Below are 16,414 nucleotides of genomic sequence, written 5' to 3'. Positions count from 1 at the left end.
TTTTTTTATCCTATTGCTCAATCTACACATTATCTGATTCTACATGAGACACAAATGACTAAAATTCCATTTTATCCAGGAAACATTTCTGTCTTCTGGTCATATTTAATCATTCCATCTGTGACACTTCCATTTATTGTACGGTCTTACATGAAATTTCAACTAAGAGCATAGGTCTTTAAAACAATCCTTTTAATCCAATTTTCTGTTTTATTTTAAGTGAGCAAGTTGTATCTACTCAAATTTTAAATTGATTTTTAGGACTCCCGATTCAAGCTTAGTTAGATGCCTTGTAAGAATCCATGCTCTGACTCTGAGAGTGTACTAAATTTTTACATGGTAATCCTGCATTCATTTTGAAGGTGGCATCATCATTAAACTCCTCATCAGGTCTTAATTGCATACCTGCTATGTATAGAGGTGTGTTCTGTTGTTGGCTGAGACTGAATTCTAAGGTGAGGACAAACCAAGGCATAGAGAATATTCATGTTTAGACTACTTGAAGAAATGGAAATCTGTCCCATAGTGGAAATTCAATAAAAACATCTATTTGGTTAAATGTCTTGGTTTAATCTGTAACTTTTGTAGCACAGTAGAGTGAAGAGAGTTCAGTATACCTGTGCAGTCAGGAAAGAGTTCAAGGAAAAAGGACACTTTAAGGTTGGACAAAGTGTTTGTTTGTTTTTAAAATATATCTGGCCCTGGCTGGTGTGGCTCAGTGGATAGAGCGTTGGTCTGTGGACTGAAGGGTCCCGGGTTCGATTCCAGCCAAGGGCACATGCCTGGGTTTCGGGCTCAATCCCCGGTAGGGGATGTGCAGGAGGCAGCCTATCAATGATTCTCTCTTATCACTCATGTTTCTATCTCTCTCTCCTTCCCCCTTCCTCTCTGAAATAAATAAAGAAATATGTTTTAAAAAATAATAAAATAAAATATATTTGTATTAACTTCAAAGAGGAAGAGAGAGGGAGAGAGAGAGAAACATCAATGATGAGAGAGAATCATTGATCACCTGCCTCCTGCACACACATACTACACCCCCCGCCCCATGACTGGGGATTGAATCCAAAGCCCAGGCATGTGCCCTGACCTGGCATTGAACCATGACCTCCTGGTTCATAGGTAGATGCTCAACCACTGAGCCACACTAGCTGGGCACTAAACCTGTTTTATTGGAAAAGTAATATGATGAGTACTGTGCCATGATATACCCTAGAAAATCAGTATAGCTCTCACTTTTATATATAGTTAGTGTTTCTGTGTATATTTAGATAAATATATGTATCTGTTGTACTTCTTTTATTAGTCTCTGAAATTTGTTGGGAAATCATCTATTTGAAGGGAAAATCTTGCAGAGTATTCTGTTGCGTTTTACTGCCCCCTTCTGCTACTTGAATTTTTATCAACTTCTTTTTCTCTATGACACTGTGAAGATAACTAGGTAGATCTTATGTCTGACATTATAATGTTCTTAAAAGGCTACATGTGCGGTGCTCATTTTAGATTTAACTTTCATGAATAGACTGAAAAGGAATAAAATTGTTATTAATAGAAGTGATAAGCCATTCCTATAAGTTAAAAGAAAATTGACAGAAGACGCTCACTACCCAAAATTCCAAATGAGCTAACATCTTTAAGAGAGACATTTTTTATTGCTCTTATGGAGTGCTGCCACTCAGACATGGAAGGACTTTGGATGATAATATGTTCATGTACTAGATTCATCAGTTGAAACAAGTGTACCATTGTGGTAATGATGTTGAGAGTGGAGGACATGAGGGAGAGGGGTTAGGGGGTAAATGGGAACTCTGTACTTTCTGCTCAGTTTTGCTGTGACCTTAAACTGCTCAAAAAATAAAAATAAAAATGCCCCTTAGTGGATAGAGCGTCGGCCTGTGGACTCAAAGGTCCCAGGTTTGATTCTGGTCAAGGGCATGTACCTTGGTTGCCAGCACATCCCCAGCAGGGAGTGTGCAGGAGGCAGCTGATCGATGTTTCTCTCTCATTGATGTTTCTAACTCTCTATCCCTCTCCCTTCCTCTCTGTAAAAAATCAATAAAATATATTTTAAAAAATGAACATTTACTAACTGCAAAAAGAATCCAAGCCTGTAAATAAGGACTTTTGAGTTTAGCTCTTTTCTTTCTTTCTTGTTCACATGTTTATTCTATCCCCTCACAGAGGTCTCCCTGCATTTAGTGATGTAAGAAAACAACTTGCCCCACATGTGCCACAGGACTGTTTTGCTGAAGGCCATGCATATTTGTTTGCCTAAGAATCATAATCATTGGTAAAATTCTTTAAGGTTAAATGCTACAGGCAGAATAATATCAGATACTCATTTCTTAACCAAGTTCTCCCTCTGCCCTAGGGACAATGATTCCCTTGCAAATATCTGAAGAACTTATTCTTTGCCTCATCCCTTTCATGTTAAGAAATAGAACTCACACAAGGCCTTTTTCTCACTTCTTTGAAACGACTCTCTTGTCTTAGAAGTTTGCATATTTTCCATTTGCTTCATCAAGAGCTTCGGGGGTTCTTACCTCTAAAGCTATATCTCTACCCTGTAATCTAATCTGAATCTGACTGGTACACCCACTCTTCCCTGTATTTCACAACCACTCTTTCAGCTGTCCCCTGGATCTTTTCAAATGACCATACTGAAAACCAAACTCAGTTTCAACAAAAAGATATTTTCCTTTAATATTCTCCATAGGAGTTAACAGGCTTGTTGTGGAGCGCGAGCGACAGAATGACCAGAACTCCAGACTGATTAAAATTTAGAAAGCCTGTATTGACTGGCCAGTGTCCGCTCCTCCACTCGGGAAGCCCAAGAGAGAAGCGGCCCTGACCATCTTTAGTGTCTAATATTTAAAGGGGACAACTACATCCGTGTTCGGGTTCCCATAGCAAGCAAAGCCAAGTTACAAAAGCCAATTGTGTAGTTTTAGCCAAGCTATTCATCATCCTCCTGTTATTCATTTCTGGGTAACTTAAAGGTAAGGACTATTCTTAATTTTGATCTGTTTGTTCTTTGTGGACCGTTGCTCAGGTGTGGGAGCTCAGTTCCTAGAAACTTGGCACAGGCTGTCAAGCTGCTGAGGTGGCTAGGTAATTAAGCAGGCCTAAAAATGTTCCTGCTCTGTAACATTCCCCACTGGTTTTTGGGCGACTTCCCTGGCCATTTTATCTGCGAAGGTGTTTCCCCGTGCCTCCGGGGTGTCAGTTGACTTATGTCCTTTGCAGTGTATGACTGCCACCGCCTTCGGCGTCCAAAGGGCCGCAGGAGGGTAAGGATTTCTGGGACATTTTAGATTTCCTTCCCTCCTGACGTTAGGAGTCCCCTTTCTTGGTATAAGTCCCCGTGAACGTGAACAGTGGCAAATGCATATCGGCTGTCCGTGTATATATTCACTGCCTTTCCCTTCCCCCACCGTAGTGCTTGGGTGAGGGCTATCAGCTCTGCCTTCTGAGCAGATGTCCCACGTCCTAGTGCCTGCGCCCAGATTACCTTGTCAGCTGTCACGAGCGCTGCTCCTGCGTACCTGGTCCCTTCGACCACAAAGCTGCTTCCATCAGTGTATAGGGTCTCCTCAGGGTCTGGCAGGGGCTGGTCTGTCAGGTCCTCTCGAAGGTTCTTGAGCGAGGACAGGGTTTCAGTGCAGTCATGGAGGGGCTGCTCGGGGTCATCATCAGGCAACAAGGTAGCAGGGTTTAGTGCCGCTGTTTTGAGAAAACTGACTCGTGGGGGATCAAGCAAGAGTACCCAATACTGGGTGATCCGAGCATTCCAGAGCCAGCGCTCTAGTGGGCTTCGCAACAGTGCCTCCACGGAATGTGGAGCCACTACTTCCAAGTCCTGCCCGAGAGTGAGTTTCGAGGCTTCCTTTACCAATATAGCTGTAGCTGCCACTGCTCTCAAACACTCCGGCCACCCTGCAGCCACGGGGTCTAGCCACTTGGATAAGTATGCCACAGGCCTTTTCCATGGTCCCAGGGGTTGGGTTAACACCCCCTTTGCGATTCCCCGAGCCTCTGCCACATGTAACTGAAATGGCTTTATGAGGTCTGGCAGCGCTAACGCTGGTGCACTAAGGCTTGTTTAAGATCTCGAAAAGCCTTAGTTTCAATTTCAGTCTAGTTTAGTTTATCAGTCTTTCCTCTGGTGCAGGTAATAGGCTCAGGAGGGTATATGGATTAGACACCGTGGGATGTATAGTTTCTACCCTCTTATTGACCTCTCTTTAGTCCTGAACGGGTCTGAAGTCCTCCGTCACGGGTTTTTGCACAGGAAGCAATGGGGTATTCCACAGGGAGTGGCAAGGGACTAAGATTCCTGCTTTTTTCAGTCTTTTTATGTGGACTGCAATGCCTCTTCGGGCCTTTTGGCTTATTGGATATTGCTTAACCCATACTGGAATTGCTGTGCTGGAGAGTTGTACCACAATTGGGGCTTTGTGGACTGCCAATCCTGGGGGGTTACTCTCTGCCCATACTCCAGGTATTTTCTGTTGCAGCTTTTGGAGTAATGGGGCATCTGGGACCGGATTGTTGTTCTCGGTTCCCCCAGTGAGGAGGTATTCCTCGCTCAAGGGGCAAGTCAAAAGCACAGCCCCTGGTCTCTGATTAAAAGTCACTGTAGCCGTCTCCTCCTGGAAGGAGATGGTAGCCTGCAGTTTGCTGAGAAGGTCCCATCCCAGTAGCGGGTACGGGCACTCCGGCATCACTAAGAATGAGTGGGTCACTATCCCGGCCCCCAGGTTGGTAATTTGGGCCTGGGTCCATGGGTAAGATTTAGTCTTTCCCATGGCTCCCTGAATGGGGGTTCGTTCTTTGGACACCGGGCCCTCCGCCTGCTGTAGGACGGAGTAAGTAGCTCCAGTGTCTACAAGGAAGTCCACGGGTTTGCCCCCGACTTTTAAGGTGACCCTGGGCTCCTGGGGGCTAATTGGGATGGAGGCCCGGCCCCGTCAGTCTCCTTCTTCAACTAGTTCCGGGGTCGGGTGCTGCTGAGGCTTTTTTGGACAGTCTTTCTTCCAAAGGCCCTTTTCCTTGCAGTACGGACACTGGTCCTTCCCTAAATCAGAGCGTCTTGGGTGCCTGTCCTCTTTCCCGAACTTCCTTCCCTTTCTCTGATTCCCGTCTCTTTCCTCTTGCATGGCAGTTACCAGGACCTTTGCCATTTTCCGAGTCTGCACAGTCTCTGAATCTTCTCTATTGTTAAATGCCTTTTGACCAACCTCAACCAATTCCGACAGCACTTTTCCCTCAAAGCCTTCTAACTTTTGTAATTTCTTTCTAACGTCTGGGGCCGACTGGGACACGAAAGTGATGTTAACTGCCCACCAATTCTCAGGTGCATCAGGATCTATGGGTGTGTAGAGCCTGTAGGCTTCACACAGGTGCTCTAGAAAAGCGGCAGGAGATTCATTCAGTCCCTGTAAAGTTTCAGTTACCTTAGACAAATGATGGGTTTCCGCGCAGCCGCTCGGATTCCCCTCAGCAGAGTCTGGCGATACCGACCTTACCTCACTCCGTGTTGGGGTCCCACGAGGGGCAGAAGAGTGGGAAGATAGCCTTGAGCCATGCTGACTCCGAAAAGGGTTGGCCGTCGGGGCCAAGAACCATTTTCCTTCCCTCCGACCTGACTTGCTCTCTCTCCTCCGAGGTGAAAAGAGTCTGGAGGAGCTGTTGGCAATCATCCCAAGTGGGCTGGTGGGTGAAAAAGACAGACTCCAAGAGGGAGATTAATCCCTGCGGATTCTGAGAGAAAGAGGGATTCTGATTCTTCCAGTTATAGAAGTCACTGGTCGAAAAAGGGACGTAAACCATAAAAGGCCGTTCCTCCCCGTTGGGGGCGGCCACCTAGTGCAAAGGCAACATCAGGGCTCCAGAGAAGTCCGGAGAGGGGGCTGAATGAGGGGGTCGGTACTCTGCCCCACTGCAGGTATGAGATGGACTCAGAGGATCTTCAGGGGGAGCCTGCATCAGGGCTGACAGGTACGGGGGTGGCTCTGCTAAGATGGGGTCCTCCTGCGGAGGTGGGAGGACAAGGGGCTTCCTCTCAGCCTCCCTGGGAGGTGTAGTGAGGAGGACAGTTGGTCTCTGTCCCAATTTCTTTTTCTTTTCTGAGGGTTTTTTGCAATCCTGGAGCCATCTAGGATTTTCAGTTAAAACATCTATCCAAATTTGAACATACACCATTTGGTCCGGGTGCCCGGGGTTTCCAAAAATTATAGCCTGGACCTAATAGGCTAAACCCAAATCAGTCGACCCCTCAGGAGGCCACTCGATCTGCGGGAAAGTTGGCCATTCATGCTCACAGAACTTCTGTAAATCAAAAGCGTTAACAGGGGCTCTGTAGCCCTCAGCTCTTCGCTTGAAGTCCTGGAAATTTTTCAAAAGACATTGAAGGGGGGTACAGGCAGTACATGAAGCTGATTGACCCATTCTGACAACAAAAAATAAATTGGACGCAACAACAGACACAGACAAGACAAATAACAACCAGACTCAGGATCACCGGGCACCGTCGTGCACCGGGATCTGGTCTCAACGGAAGTAGTGCTGCGTCCAGCCTTCCAAAGACCTCTGACGGGCCCACAGAACCAGAATCAGGACTCAAAAGAATTGAGTCTTCTTACTGGTAAGAATCAGATCCAGATGGCTCCAACTGAAGTCAATTAGACAATTTTTGGACAGACCTGCCAAACTCTATCGGTCCTGGGGCTGAGGAACGTCTCTCAGAGATCTCCCCCTAGGTCCAGGAGTTTGGATGTCTTCCCTAGACTCTGGTCACGGGACCAGTCAATAGCCAGTTATCTCGCTGGGGCCTCCAAATGTTGTGGAGCGCGAGTGACAGAATGACCAGAACTCCAGACTGATTAAAATTGAGAGCCTTTAACTCCAGACTGATTAAAATTTAGAGAGCCTTTATTGACTGGCCAGTGTCCGCTCCTCCACTCAGGAAGCCCAATAGAGAAGCGGCCCCGACCATCTGCAGAGTCCAATATTTAAAGGGGACAACTACATCTGTGTTCAAGTTTCCATAGCAAGCAAAGCCAAGTTACAAAAGCTAATTGTGTAGTTTTAGCCAAGCTATTCATCATCCTCCTGTTATTCATTTCTGGGTAACTTAAAGGTAAGGACTATTTTTTTTTTATTGATTAAGATATTACATATGTGTCCTTATCTCCACGTTACCCCCTATCCCCTGCTCATGCCCTCACCCCCCTGTTGTCCATGTCCATTGGTTAGGCCTATATGCTTGCATATAAGTCCTTTGGTTGATCTCTCCCCCTTACCCACACCCTCCCCTACCTTCTTAATTTTGATCTGTTTGTTCTTTGTGGGCCGTTGCTCAGGTGTGGGAGCTCAGTTCCTAGAAACTTTGCACAGGCTGTCAAGCTGCTGAGGTGGCTAGGTAATTAAGCAGGCCTAAAAATTTTCCTGCTCTGTAACAAGGCTCACTATCCACTCAAGTTTATAATTGACTAGAGGCCTGATGCACGAAAATTCATGCCTGAGTAGGCCTTCCTTTCCCGGGCTGCCAGCACCAGCTTCCCTCCAGCACCCGAACCTGGACTTCTCTCCTCCCACCGCCGGCAGGCACCCAGGACTCGGGCTGGCTTCCCCCAGGCCACTGGCAGGCACCCAGGACCCTGGCTGGCTTCCCCTGGGCCGCATGTCAGGAAGAATGTCCAGAATGACATCTGGAAGACATCCACTCTTATTAGCATATCACCCTTTTATTATTATAGATTAGCACTTATGAGCATCTCATGTGCTTCATATTTTACATGGGTATTTAGTTTACTATCCATCTCCCCCACCAAATAGTCCTTGAACATAGGGGATTTTGTCTTTTTCACTATTCAAAGTGCCTAGATATGCACTACTAGAGATCAATAAATATTAATTGAATAAATGGGTGAACCTATCTTCTGTGAAATCAACTTGAAAAATTAGATGGCCATCACTTCATTTTGTAGTCATTTCCTAAAATTGGAATTTTCAAATCAAAGGTATCTACGTTTTTAAAACTCTTTTTTGTTAATTGCAATGGTGATGCCTGGAGCTGCCGTGGTCATCTTGTACAAGTCAACATACCAGTGATATAAGAAAAGGTTGTAGCCCAACCAGCATGGCTCAGTGGTTGAGCTTTGACCTATGAACCAGGAGGTCATGGTTTGATTCCCGGTCAGGGCACATGCCCGGGTTGTGGGCTCAATCCTCAGTGTGGGCTGTGCAGGAAGCAGCTGATCAGTGATTCTCTCTCATCATTGATGTTTCTATCTCTCTCCTTTCCTCTCTGAAATCAATAAATATCTATTAAAAAAGAGAGAGAGAGGAAAGGTTGTGAAAAAGAACCTGGGACCTTGATGGCATTATTGAGATGGAGTCCTGGTTGATTTCTCCTAGAGTTTTCTCTATCTATAGATTTCTGGTTAAATGAGTCCCAATAGCTGCACATAAAGCACTTAGGCTGAACTGATGTCAATTTTAATATTTCTAGTTTTTAAACATAGACTCTTAAAGTGATATTAGCCATCACATTTCATCTGTCAAGTCTAACAGCTTCTCATTGCTCTGAAATGAAATCTAAACTCTTTACAATGGCCTACTAGGCCCTACCCACCTCTTCAACTTTTCCTCACACAAGTTATTCTTCCTATCTGTGATCCACTCACACAGGGCTTTGTGTATCTCCATCAGATCTAACGTTTTGCTGCCCAAAGGCCTTTGCACTTGCTGTTATCTTCACCAGAATGGTTTTCCTCTGCATGGCTGGATTTTTTTTCTTTTAATTCTCAGCTATCAATTCAAATATTGTATCCCCTCGTTACTCTCTCCATTATATGTTCCTGGTAAGTTTATTTATTTTATTGTCTCAAGCATACTCATCATGAGAATATAATCCTTGTTTCTTCAATTCACTGCTATATCTCTAACACCTAGTGCAGTACCTAGTATATGTACCTAATTCACGGTTTGTGCTCAAAATATTAAATAAATGACTATGAATATATAATGATCAAGACAAAATTGATATAAAAATGTTGACTAGATAAAATCATTTTAAATACTCATGTATTTTTGTTGTTGTTGTTGTTAATCCTTACCTGATGATATTTTTCCATTGATTTTTAGAGAGAGTGGAAGGGAGGGGGAGAGAGAGAGAGAAACATTGATGTGAGAGAAACACATCGATTGGTTGCCTCCTGCATGTGCCCTGACCAGGGGTTGGGATTGAGCCTGCAAGCGAGGTGCCTGCCCTTGACCAGAATCGAACTTGGGACCCTTCAGTGTGTGGGCCAATGCTCTGTCCACTGAGCCAAACTGGTAGGGCAGTACTCATGTATTTTTAAAAATGCTCACAATAAACAAAATTAAAAGGAAAATTACACAAAGAGAATTTATTTGTGAAATAATTTTGATATTTATTAAATAAAGAAAAATTGCAAATGAAAAAGATCACGCATACCAATAGGTAAACAGGCAAAGGCCATGATCAACTAAGTCAACAAAGAATTGTTTAATAATCAGAAGATAAAATTAGTTTGTACCAAGAAGTTAAGAAATGCCAATAAAACCAAGAGATCATTTTTCCTGAAAATTTGATAATTTAATAATAAAATAGTGTTCATGTATTGAGTTATGTTTATATACTAAGAACTGTTACACTTTTTACATATTTACATACATAACTGAAATAGAGTAAAGATAGTCACTGTTAGAAATGTTCTCAGAATGTGAGAAGGCCAGTATGCCTGGTGGGAAGGGAGTCAGGGAGATCTTGGGAAATGAGGTCTGAGAGACAGTGGTATCTAATAGCTAGCAGGCACTTTTTTTTTTTAAGAGTGGCTATCTCTTAGTGGGACTTAAGGTCATTTTTATTTTCAGATTTGTGCTCATCTCTATGTCTGTATTTTCTAAATGCATGTGTATTACTTTATAAGGAAAAAGTATTTTAATAAAAATTTATTCTTGCCCAGCTGGCATGGTTCAGTGGTTGAGCGTTGAGCTATGAACCAGGAGGTCATGGTTCGATTCCTGGTCAGGGTACCTGCCCAGGTTGTGGGCTCGATCCCAAGTGTCAGTACGCAGGAGGCAGCCAATCAGTGATTCTCTCTCATCATTGATGTTTCTATTTCTCCATCTCCCTTCCTCTCGGAAATCAATAAAAGAAAACTTAAAAATTTTTTATTTAGAAATGAAACATCACCTCTTTGGGATAGTACATTGTGTTCTGTTACATACAAAGAATGCCTAATTCTCTTCATAAATAACAAGCCACTTCTTTTCAGTATATTTATTATATTTTTTATTTTTAAAATCTTTATTGTTGAAAGTATTACATAGCTCCCCTCCCCCCCTCCATTGACCTCTTCCAGCCTACTCCCAACCTCCTCCCCCCCACGCCCCCCACATCCCAGGGCCTCACCACCCCATTGTCTGTGTCCACGGGTTATGCATATATGTATACAAGTTCATTGGTTGATCTATTTATATTTCTTCCTTCCATTTTCTTATCATTTACTTCTTATCTGCATAACCTAATTTGATGTGCTCTAAAATATTTCAGTCTTCTTATATCAAAAAATCCCATTGTTATTTCCAACATAGCTTAATGAAAGAAACATTTAATATGAGAGATTGACCTTACAACTTGGACAAGTCTTATATTTGTTATTCCTCAGTCCCTTCATCAGTTGGTAATGATGATAAGTAAAACATATAGACTCCTTTGAATTACCAGAAGACATCTAAATCCAGTATGTTTAGGCTTCCTGAAATCTATGACTTGCGGTGCAATCTGGTCATAGTTGTGTCATGCCATTGAGACTTTGCATGCCTTTACATTTCCACTCTTCCATTTTTATCTTTTTAATTATTATTCTTTGAGCTATTCTCAGCTCAATCCTTGGGCTGCTGGTGATTGGAAAAAATTTTATTGCCTACAGAAATGATCACAGGCCTGATATGACATTCAGCAGTCCAGAATGTGTCTCCTTTTATTGTGTGGTTTCAAAAACCACAAATTCCATTTAGGTCTTACATTCTTCATTGGGCATTTAAGCAAAACCTTACTCTGTAAATCAGTTGTTTTTATTTATAAGTGACGCATGTAATTTACTTTAGAAGCAAGTGAAAAAAAATTCTATTTAAAGAGAGCCTCGCTCCCAACTTCCTTTCCAATTTTTAAATGTAAAAATTGATTTAGAAAAACAAAGTAAACATGGCAAAGGGACTTAATGAGTGCATTTAATATTTACTAGACCATTTATTGTTTGTTTGCAAAATTTAACTTCAAGTAATCTTAATACATTGAGGCAAATCTTATATCTATTTTATATTTTTTCATTCTATGCAATATCTGTCCTTTTTGATTGCTGTATATGTTTTCACAAAATACTTGCTAGGTGTCTTCTGTGAATAGGAGATACAAAGCTTATATCTAAATCAAAATTCTGAGCTTGGTTTTGAATCAATCAGACAGTGAAGGACTGGTTTGATCAGAGGACCACGACCACACAGCTAGTGAATGACAACTCTGAGATTTAATTATTCTCATATTTGCTTTTCCAGCCATATGAAATAAGCTACACAGCAGCAGTAGGACTCTATGTGGTTAAGAGTATGGGCTCTGGATTTAGGTTCTGCTCATTTGTTGTCTGGCCTTGGGAAAATTACTTCATTTCTCTGTCCTTTAGCTTTCTTACCTGCAAGTGGGGAGAAAAATATGATGATGGACATGAAACATTTAGAATTGTGCCTAGCATATAGTTAACACTCTGTAAATCTTAGGTGTTTTATATTGATACGTATTTAGATGTTATTACTATTCATCACAGATGAAATCTGTTTTGCTCTTTCTGTATGCAAGCTCTGGGTGAGGCACTCTTCACACATGCTCTAATGTCCTAGTGTTCAGCAACTCTCTGCATTCATGAAACTATGTGATGAGTTCAACTGCTCTAAGGGTGGCTTCTAATACTTCCAGTTAGTCTCGCATGGGAGGGATTCAAGGAAATTCAACCATGTAGTATGGTTGGTGGCTAACACCTTTGCTGGGTTGTTAGAAATGTTTTATTTTAATGCATTCATATTTGTCAAATTTTTTATATGGCTTCCATGGTTTGAATATAAAGAATGGCCTCCCCACTAAAATCTTCTCATGGTTTCATATGAAACTGTTACTTTTTCATTTTATTTGCATTAAATATTTGATACATTTGGATTTTATCACCCTCTAATGAATTAGGTAGGAATATGGTCCTTTTTTCTTTATCAAATAGTCAAACAGTTGCCAATACAGATAACCAAACTATCCATATATTGCATAGCTTGCCATTTTTCACTATTGCAAAATGTTGCCATATATATATTTCTCTGTCTCTTTGAGTCTTTTTCTGAATGCCTCTATTGTATTGTTTCATTTGCTAATGTTGTACTGCTTTAATAACTGTAATTATATAACATACTTAAATATCTGTTAGGACTAATACTTCATTACTTATTTATTTACCTGTTTTCCCTATCTTTATTTTTCTACATAAATTTTATAGTAGGTTTTCTTGTTCTCTCAAAAAACATATTTGTATTTCAATGAGATTGTATTGTATTTATAAAATAACTTTACAACTGAACAACACTGAACCATCTTTTCCAAAAAAAAAAAAAGAGTATGCATTGTTATTTATTCAACTTTATTTAATGTCTTTGGCTATAGTTTTCATCACATAATTCTTATACATTTAAGTTTTTTTCTATATGTTTCTGTTACTATTCTAAGTCAAATCTTTTCTTTACTGCATTTTCTCAAGTGGTTGTAAGGAAAGTCAGTTTTTGAAAAGCTGCTGCTGTTGATATTTGTGTATTTCATTTGTATCTAGCCAGCTTAATGATTTTTTATTATGTCAGTTGATGCTCTTGAGTTTATAGATATATAATCATACCATCTGAAATAAGTGACATTTTCTCTCTTAGTCTTCAATTGTTATGACTCTTCTTATTTTTTTCTAATTACTTTGTCCAGTTCTTCAAAAATGTATGGTAATTATTAGCTATGATACAATTTGAGTTTTAATAAAGTGTATTTTATTATGTTAAAGTAACTATCCTTTCAGTTTTATGAAGATTATTTTGAATCAGTAATGGATGTTTAATTTTATCACATGTCTTTTTGGCATCTATAATGATGACTAAATGGCTTATTTCCTTTGCCCTTTTAATTATATTAATTATAGCAGTAAATTTCCTAATAGTGAAGAGCTTCTTTGGGAAAACCCCTGTGAGTCAAGGTGAATCATTTTTTTTTATAAGCTGCTGCTATTAAATGAATTTTACATGAGCATTGATAACATATGTGAGATGGACCTATACTTTTAAAAAACAACTCTGCCAGCTTTTGTTACCAATGCTTTATTTTGTATTGTATATTGGTGTGGAAGAAATGGAAACTTATTCTCACAGTAGTAGAAAATGGTTTCACCAAAGCATTTGGGAGTCTCAGAGAATCTCTCAGAATACTGAGAACTAGACTAGGAGGCTACACTCTCCAGGGTGGTATGGAGAAGACAGCACTCTGCCAATACTGCCAAGGCATCAGACATAATCTTGAACGGCCCATACAAGAAATGCATGGCCGCCCAATGGCACCACAGAATCGGATGCCATTGTTGCCTCTGGAGATCAGAAATGGCTGCAATTCTGCTGCCTGTTGTCAGATTTTCTTTGACAGGTTTCTGGTCCTTGAGTTGCTGGCTGACTTCCAGTCACACTGTGTACATCTGATCTGCGGTAGGTTTTGGGTCTGGCTCTAGCTGCAAAGGAGGCTGGGAAAGCAAAGCTGGCAGTTCCAGTTTCTATAAGGGAAGTCCCTGGTCTATTTTCTCTCTGTAGGGTCTGGGATAAGTAAAATGTTATCAAAATTAATTGAGTCATTGATGTAATTTCTCTGTAAGACTGTATATCTGGGTCTGTTATTGGAGGATTGTAGGGATGGGATTCCTCTGTTGCTAGTGGAAGTGGAGTGCTTGGGGCACTGCTAGAATGAGCATTTATGGAGGCCCCCTTGGGAGGAAGAGAAGTGGAAAAAGGCTTTATTTTCATGGAGTTACATTCTTCTTGTTGTAAAGTCCCGTGTTCCTTAACAGTCCTGAAAAAGATGCAGCTGGGGCTTCAGTAGAGCTAAAAACAAAGCCAGTGTACAGAGTTTCCATCCCATGGTGTTGTAAAGTCCCGTGTTCCTTAACAGTCCTGAAAATGATGCAGCTGGGGCTTCAGTAGAGCTAAAAGCAAAGCCAGTGTACAGAGTTTCCATCCCATGTTGGAGCAGTCTGGTGGAGCATCAGGCTAGATTCAGTCCATCAGTCTATTGTGTGGGTCCACATGGCCCCTAAGAAATGTGGGCAAATGCAGGGAGCATGCCCCCTGCAACAGGAGAGCCAAGAGCACAGGCAAGCAGCAAGAGAGAGCACTCTCCTTGTGCAGGAGTTTAAATGTTAAATTTTCCCGCCTATGCAGTGGTCATGCCTATTCTGGTCATTGACTTGTTCCCAGGTCTGACTGACAGACAGGTAAGTTACCTTCCCACCTCATCCAGACCTTACTGGGCATGTATCTATTGTTCAGTCCCTTCCCCCAGCAATTGGCAGGGAACAGATTTTGAGAATGTTAACTTCAGCATACATATTAACTAGAATTCAGCATTCATTCAGAGGTTTTGTTTTTCCTTTTGAGGCAAAATTATAGCACATAGTGAACAAAAATCATAAGTGTATCTTAATTGAAGTTTGACAAATTGCTACACTGGTGTAATGCAGACCATGTTAAGATATAGAATGTTACCATCAACTTGATAAGTTCTTTCATGCGCCTTCCCAGTCAGTTTTCACCTCTTCACCCTTAGAAGCATACATTATTCTGATACTTTTCCATAGTTGGTAAAAGTGAATCTTCATTTTTATTTGGCCTTTACTATAATAAAATTTTCTTTTTTTATTTAATGCTTTCTGTCTTGTATTCAATTTTATTTGATATTAATATTTTTACCAGTATTTTCTTTTTCTTTGCACTTGCCTGCCATGTCATCTCTGTTTTCTTCCTTAAATTTTTAAAAATATGTGTTTTACATATTGCAAATAGTCAGTTATGTTTTAATAACCTAACTGGAGTTATATATCTTCTACTTAACTTTTAGACAACAAATGTACTTAGCTCTGATAAATTTTGAAATATCTTTCCAAAATGCTTTTGATTCCACATGGCATTTATAGTTCAGTGATTCTAAAGTTGTGTCTATGTGTTATTAGTATCTGATAATAACAATTCATTTTCTAATTTGAGAAATATAATCTAGAAGAATGGCTGTCTATTTTTATTGATCCCAAAATTTTCCTGTTTATGGAATACCTGGTTAGTCATAGAATATATTGGAAACTAAATATATGTAAATACACATTTAAAGTAATAAAAGACAAGAGTCATATAGTATAGAAGATGGAGTTAAATAATATAACAACTTATTACATTCTTCAGACCTCATGATACTTAATCTCTCAGCAGCATAAGTTGCTTTTTTAAACTATCCTTTTCTTGGACTTTTTTAAACAACCCTCCCATGGCCTCTCTCCCATATCTCTGACTATTCATCACGCATCTTTTTAGGTTCATCCTCACGTGTCTTGTATTGTATTTCCTTCACACTTGATCTTAGGCCCTCTTTTTTCCTTTCGTTGCCCTCTCCCCAGGCTCAATTATATGCATATAGTTCAGATATTTACATCTCTGTCTAGTTCAGACTCCTCTGAGCTCCAAAGTTGAATATCTAAAGATCTAAAATTTTCACTTGAATGCTACAGTGATACCTCAAACTTGGCATGTCCTTCTTGGAACTCATGGTTTAAGCACCAGCCGCCCTTTCCCTACCCACCACACCAAACCTGCCTGTCTTTGTTCACCTTTTGAACTAATTGCAGACTTTGTTATTTTGCTTCCTAATATCTTCAGTATTTGTGTGATTCATTTCCTTTACATTTACTACCACTATCTTGGCTCAAGCCATAATCTCTTTCTTTTTGGCTTCCTTCTATATCTTATTTCTTGCAGCCAGAACGAGCTTTTTCAAATAAAAATTTGACAAGTCATCCCCTTGTTTAAAACCCTTCGATGTTTGTCGATGCTTTTAGGATAAAGAAAAAATTCTTCACATAGTCTACAAGGTGTCACCTACTTCCCATCTCAGCTTCCTCTCTATTACTCATACTCTCTCTCTTTTTTTTCTTTCTTGATTAAGGTATTACATACATGTCCTTATCCCTCCATTGTCTCCCCACCCCCTTACTCATGCCCTCACCCCCTGGTGTCTGTGTCCATTGGTTAGGCTTATATGCATGCATACAAGTCCTTT

The 16,414-nt window shown here is 40.8% G+C and overlaps 1 protein-coding gene across 1 annotated transcript; it reads right to left on the bottom strand.

Annotated features, from left to right (window-relative positions):
- Positions 1–3,125: 3,125 nt before the first annotated feature.
- LOC106726479 lies at positions 3,126–4,724 on the bottom strand. The gene is given in 3 exon segments (XM_014541441.1): positions 3,126–3,283; positions 3,286–4,097; positions 4,312–4,724. Coding segments are annotated over 3 exon segments (1,383 nt in total).
- Positions 4,725–16,414: the final 11,690 nt, after the last annotated feature.

This window comes from Myotis brandtii, unplaced genomic scaffold, assembly GCF_000412655.1.
Source record: "Myotis brandtii unplaced genomic scaffold, ASM41265v1 scaffold270, whole genome shotgun sequence".
Lineage (NCBI taxonomy): Eukaryota > Metazoa > Chordata > Mammalia > Chiroptera > Vespertilionidae > Myotis > Myotis brandtii.
The sequence above is the reverse complement of the archived record's forward strand: the minus strand, read 5'-3'. Positions and strand labels throughout refer to the sequence as shown.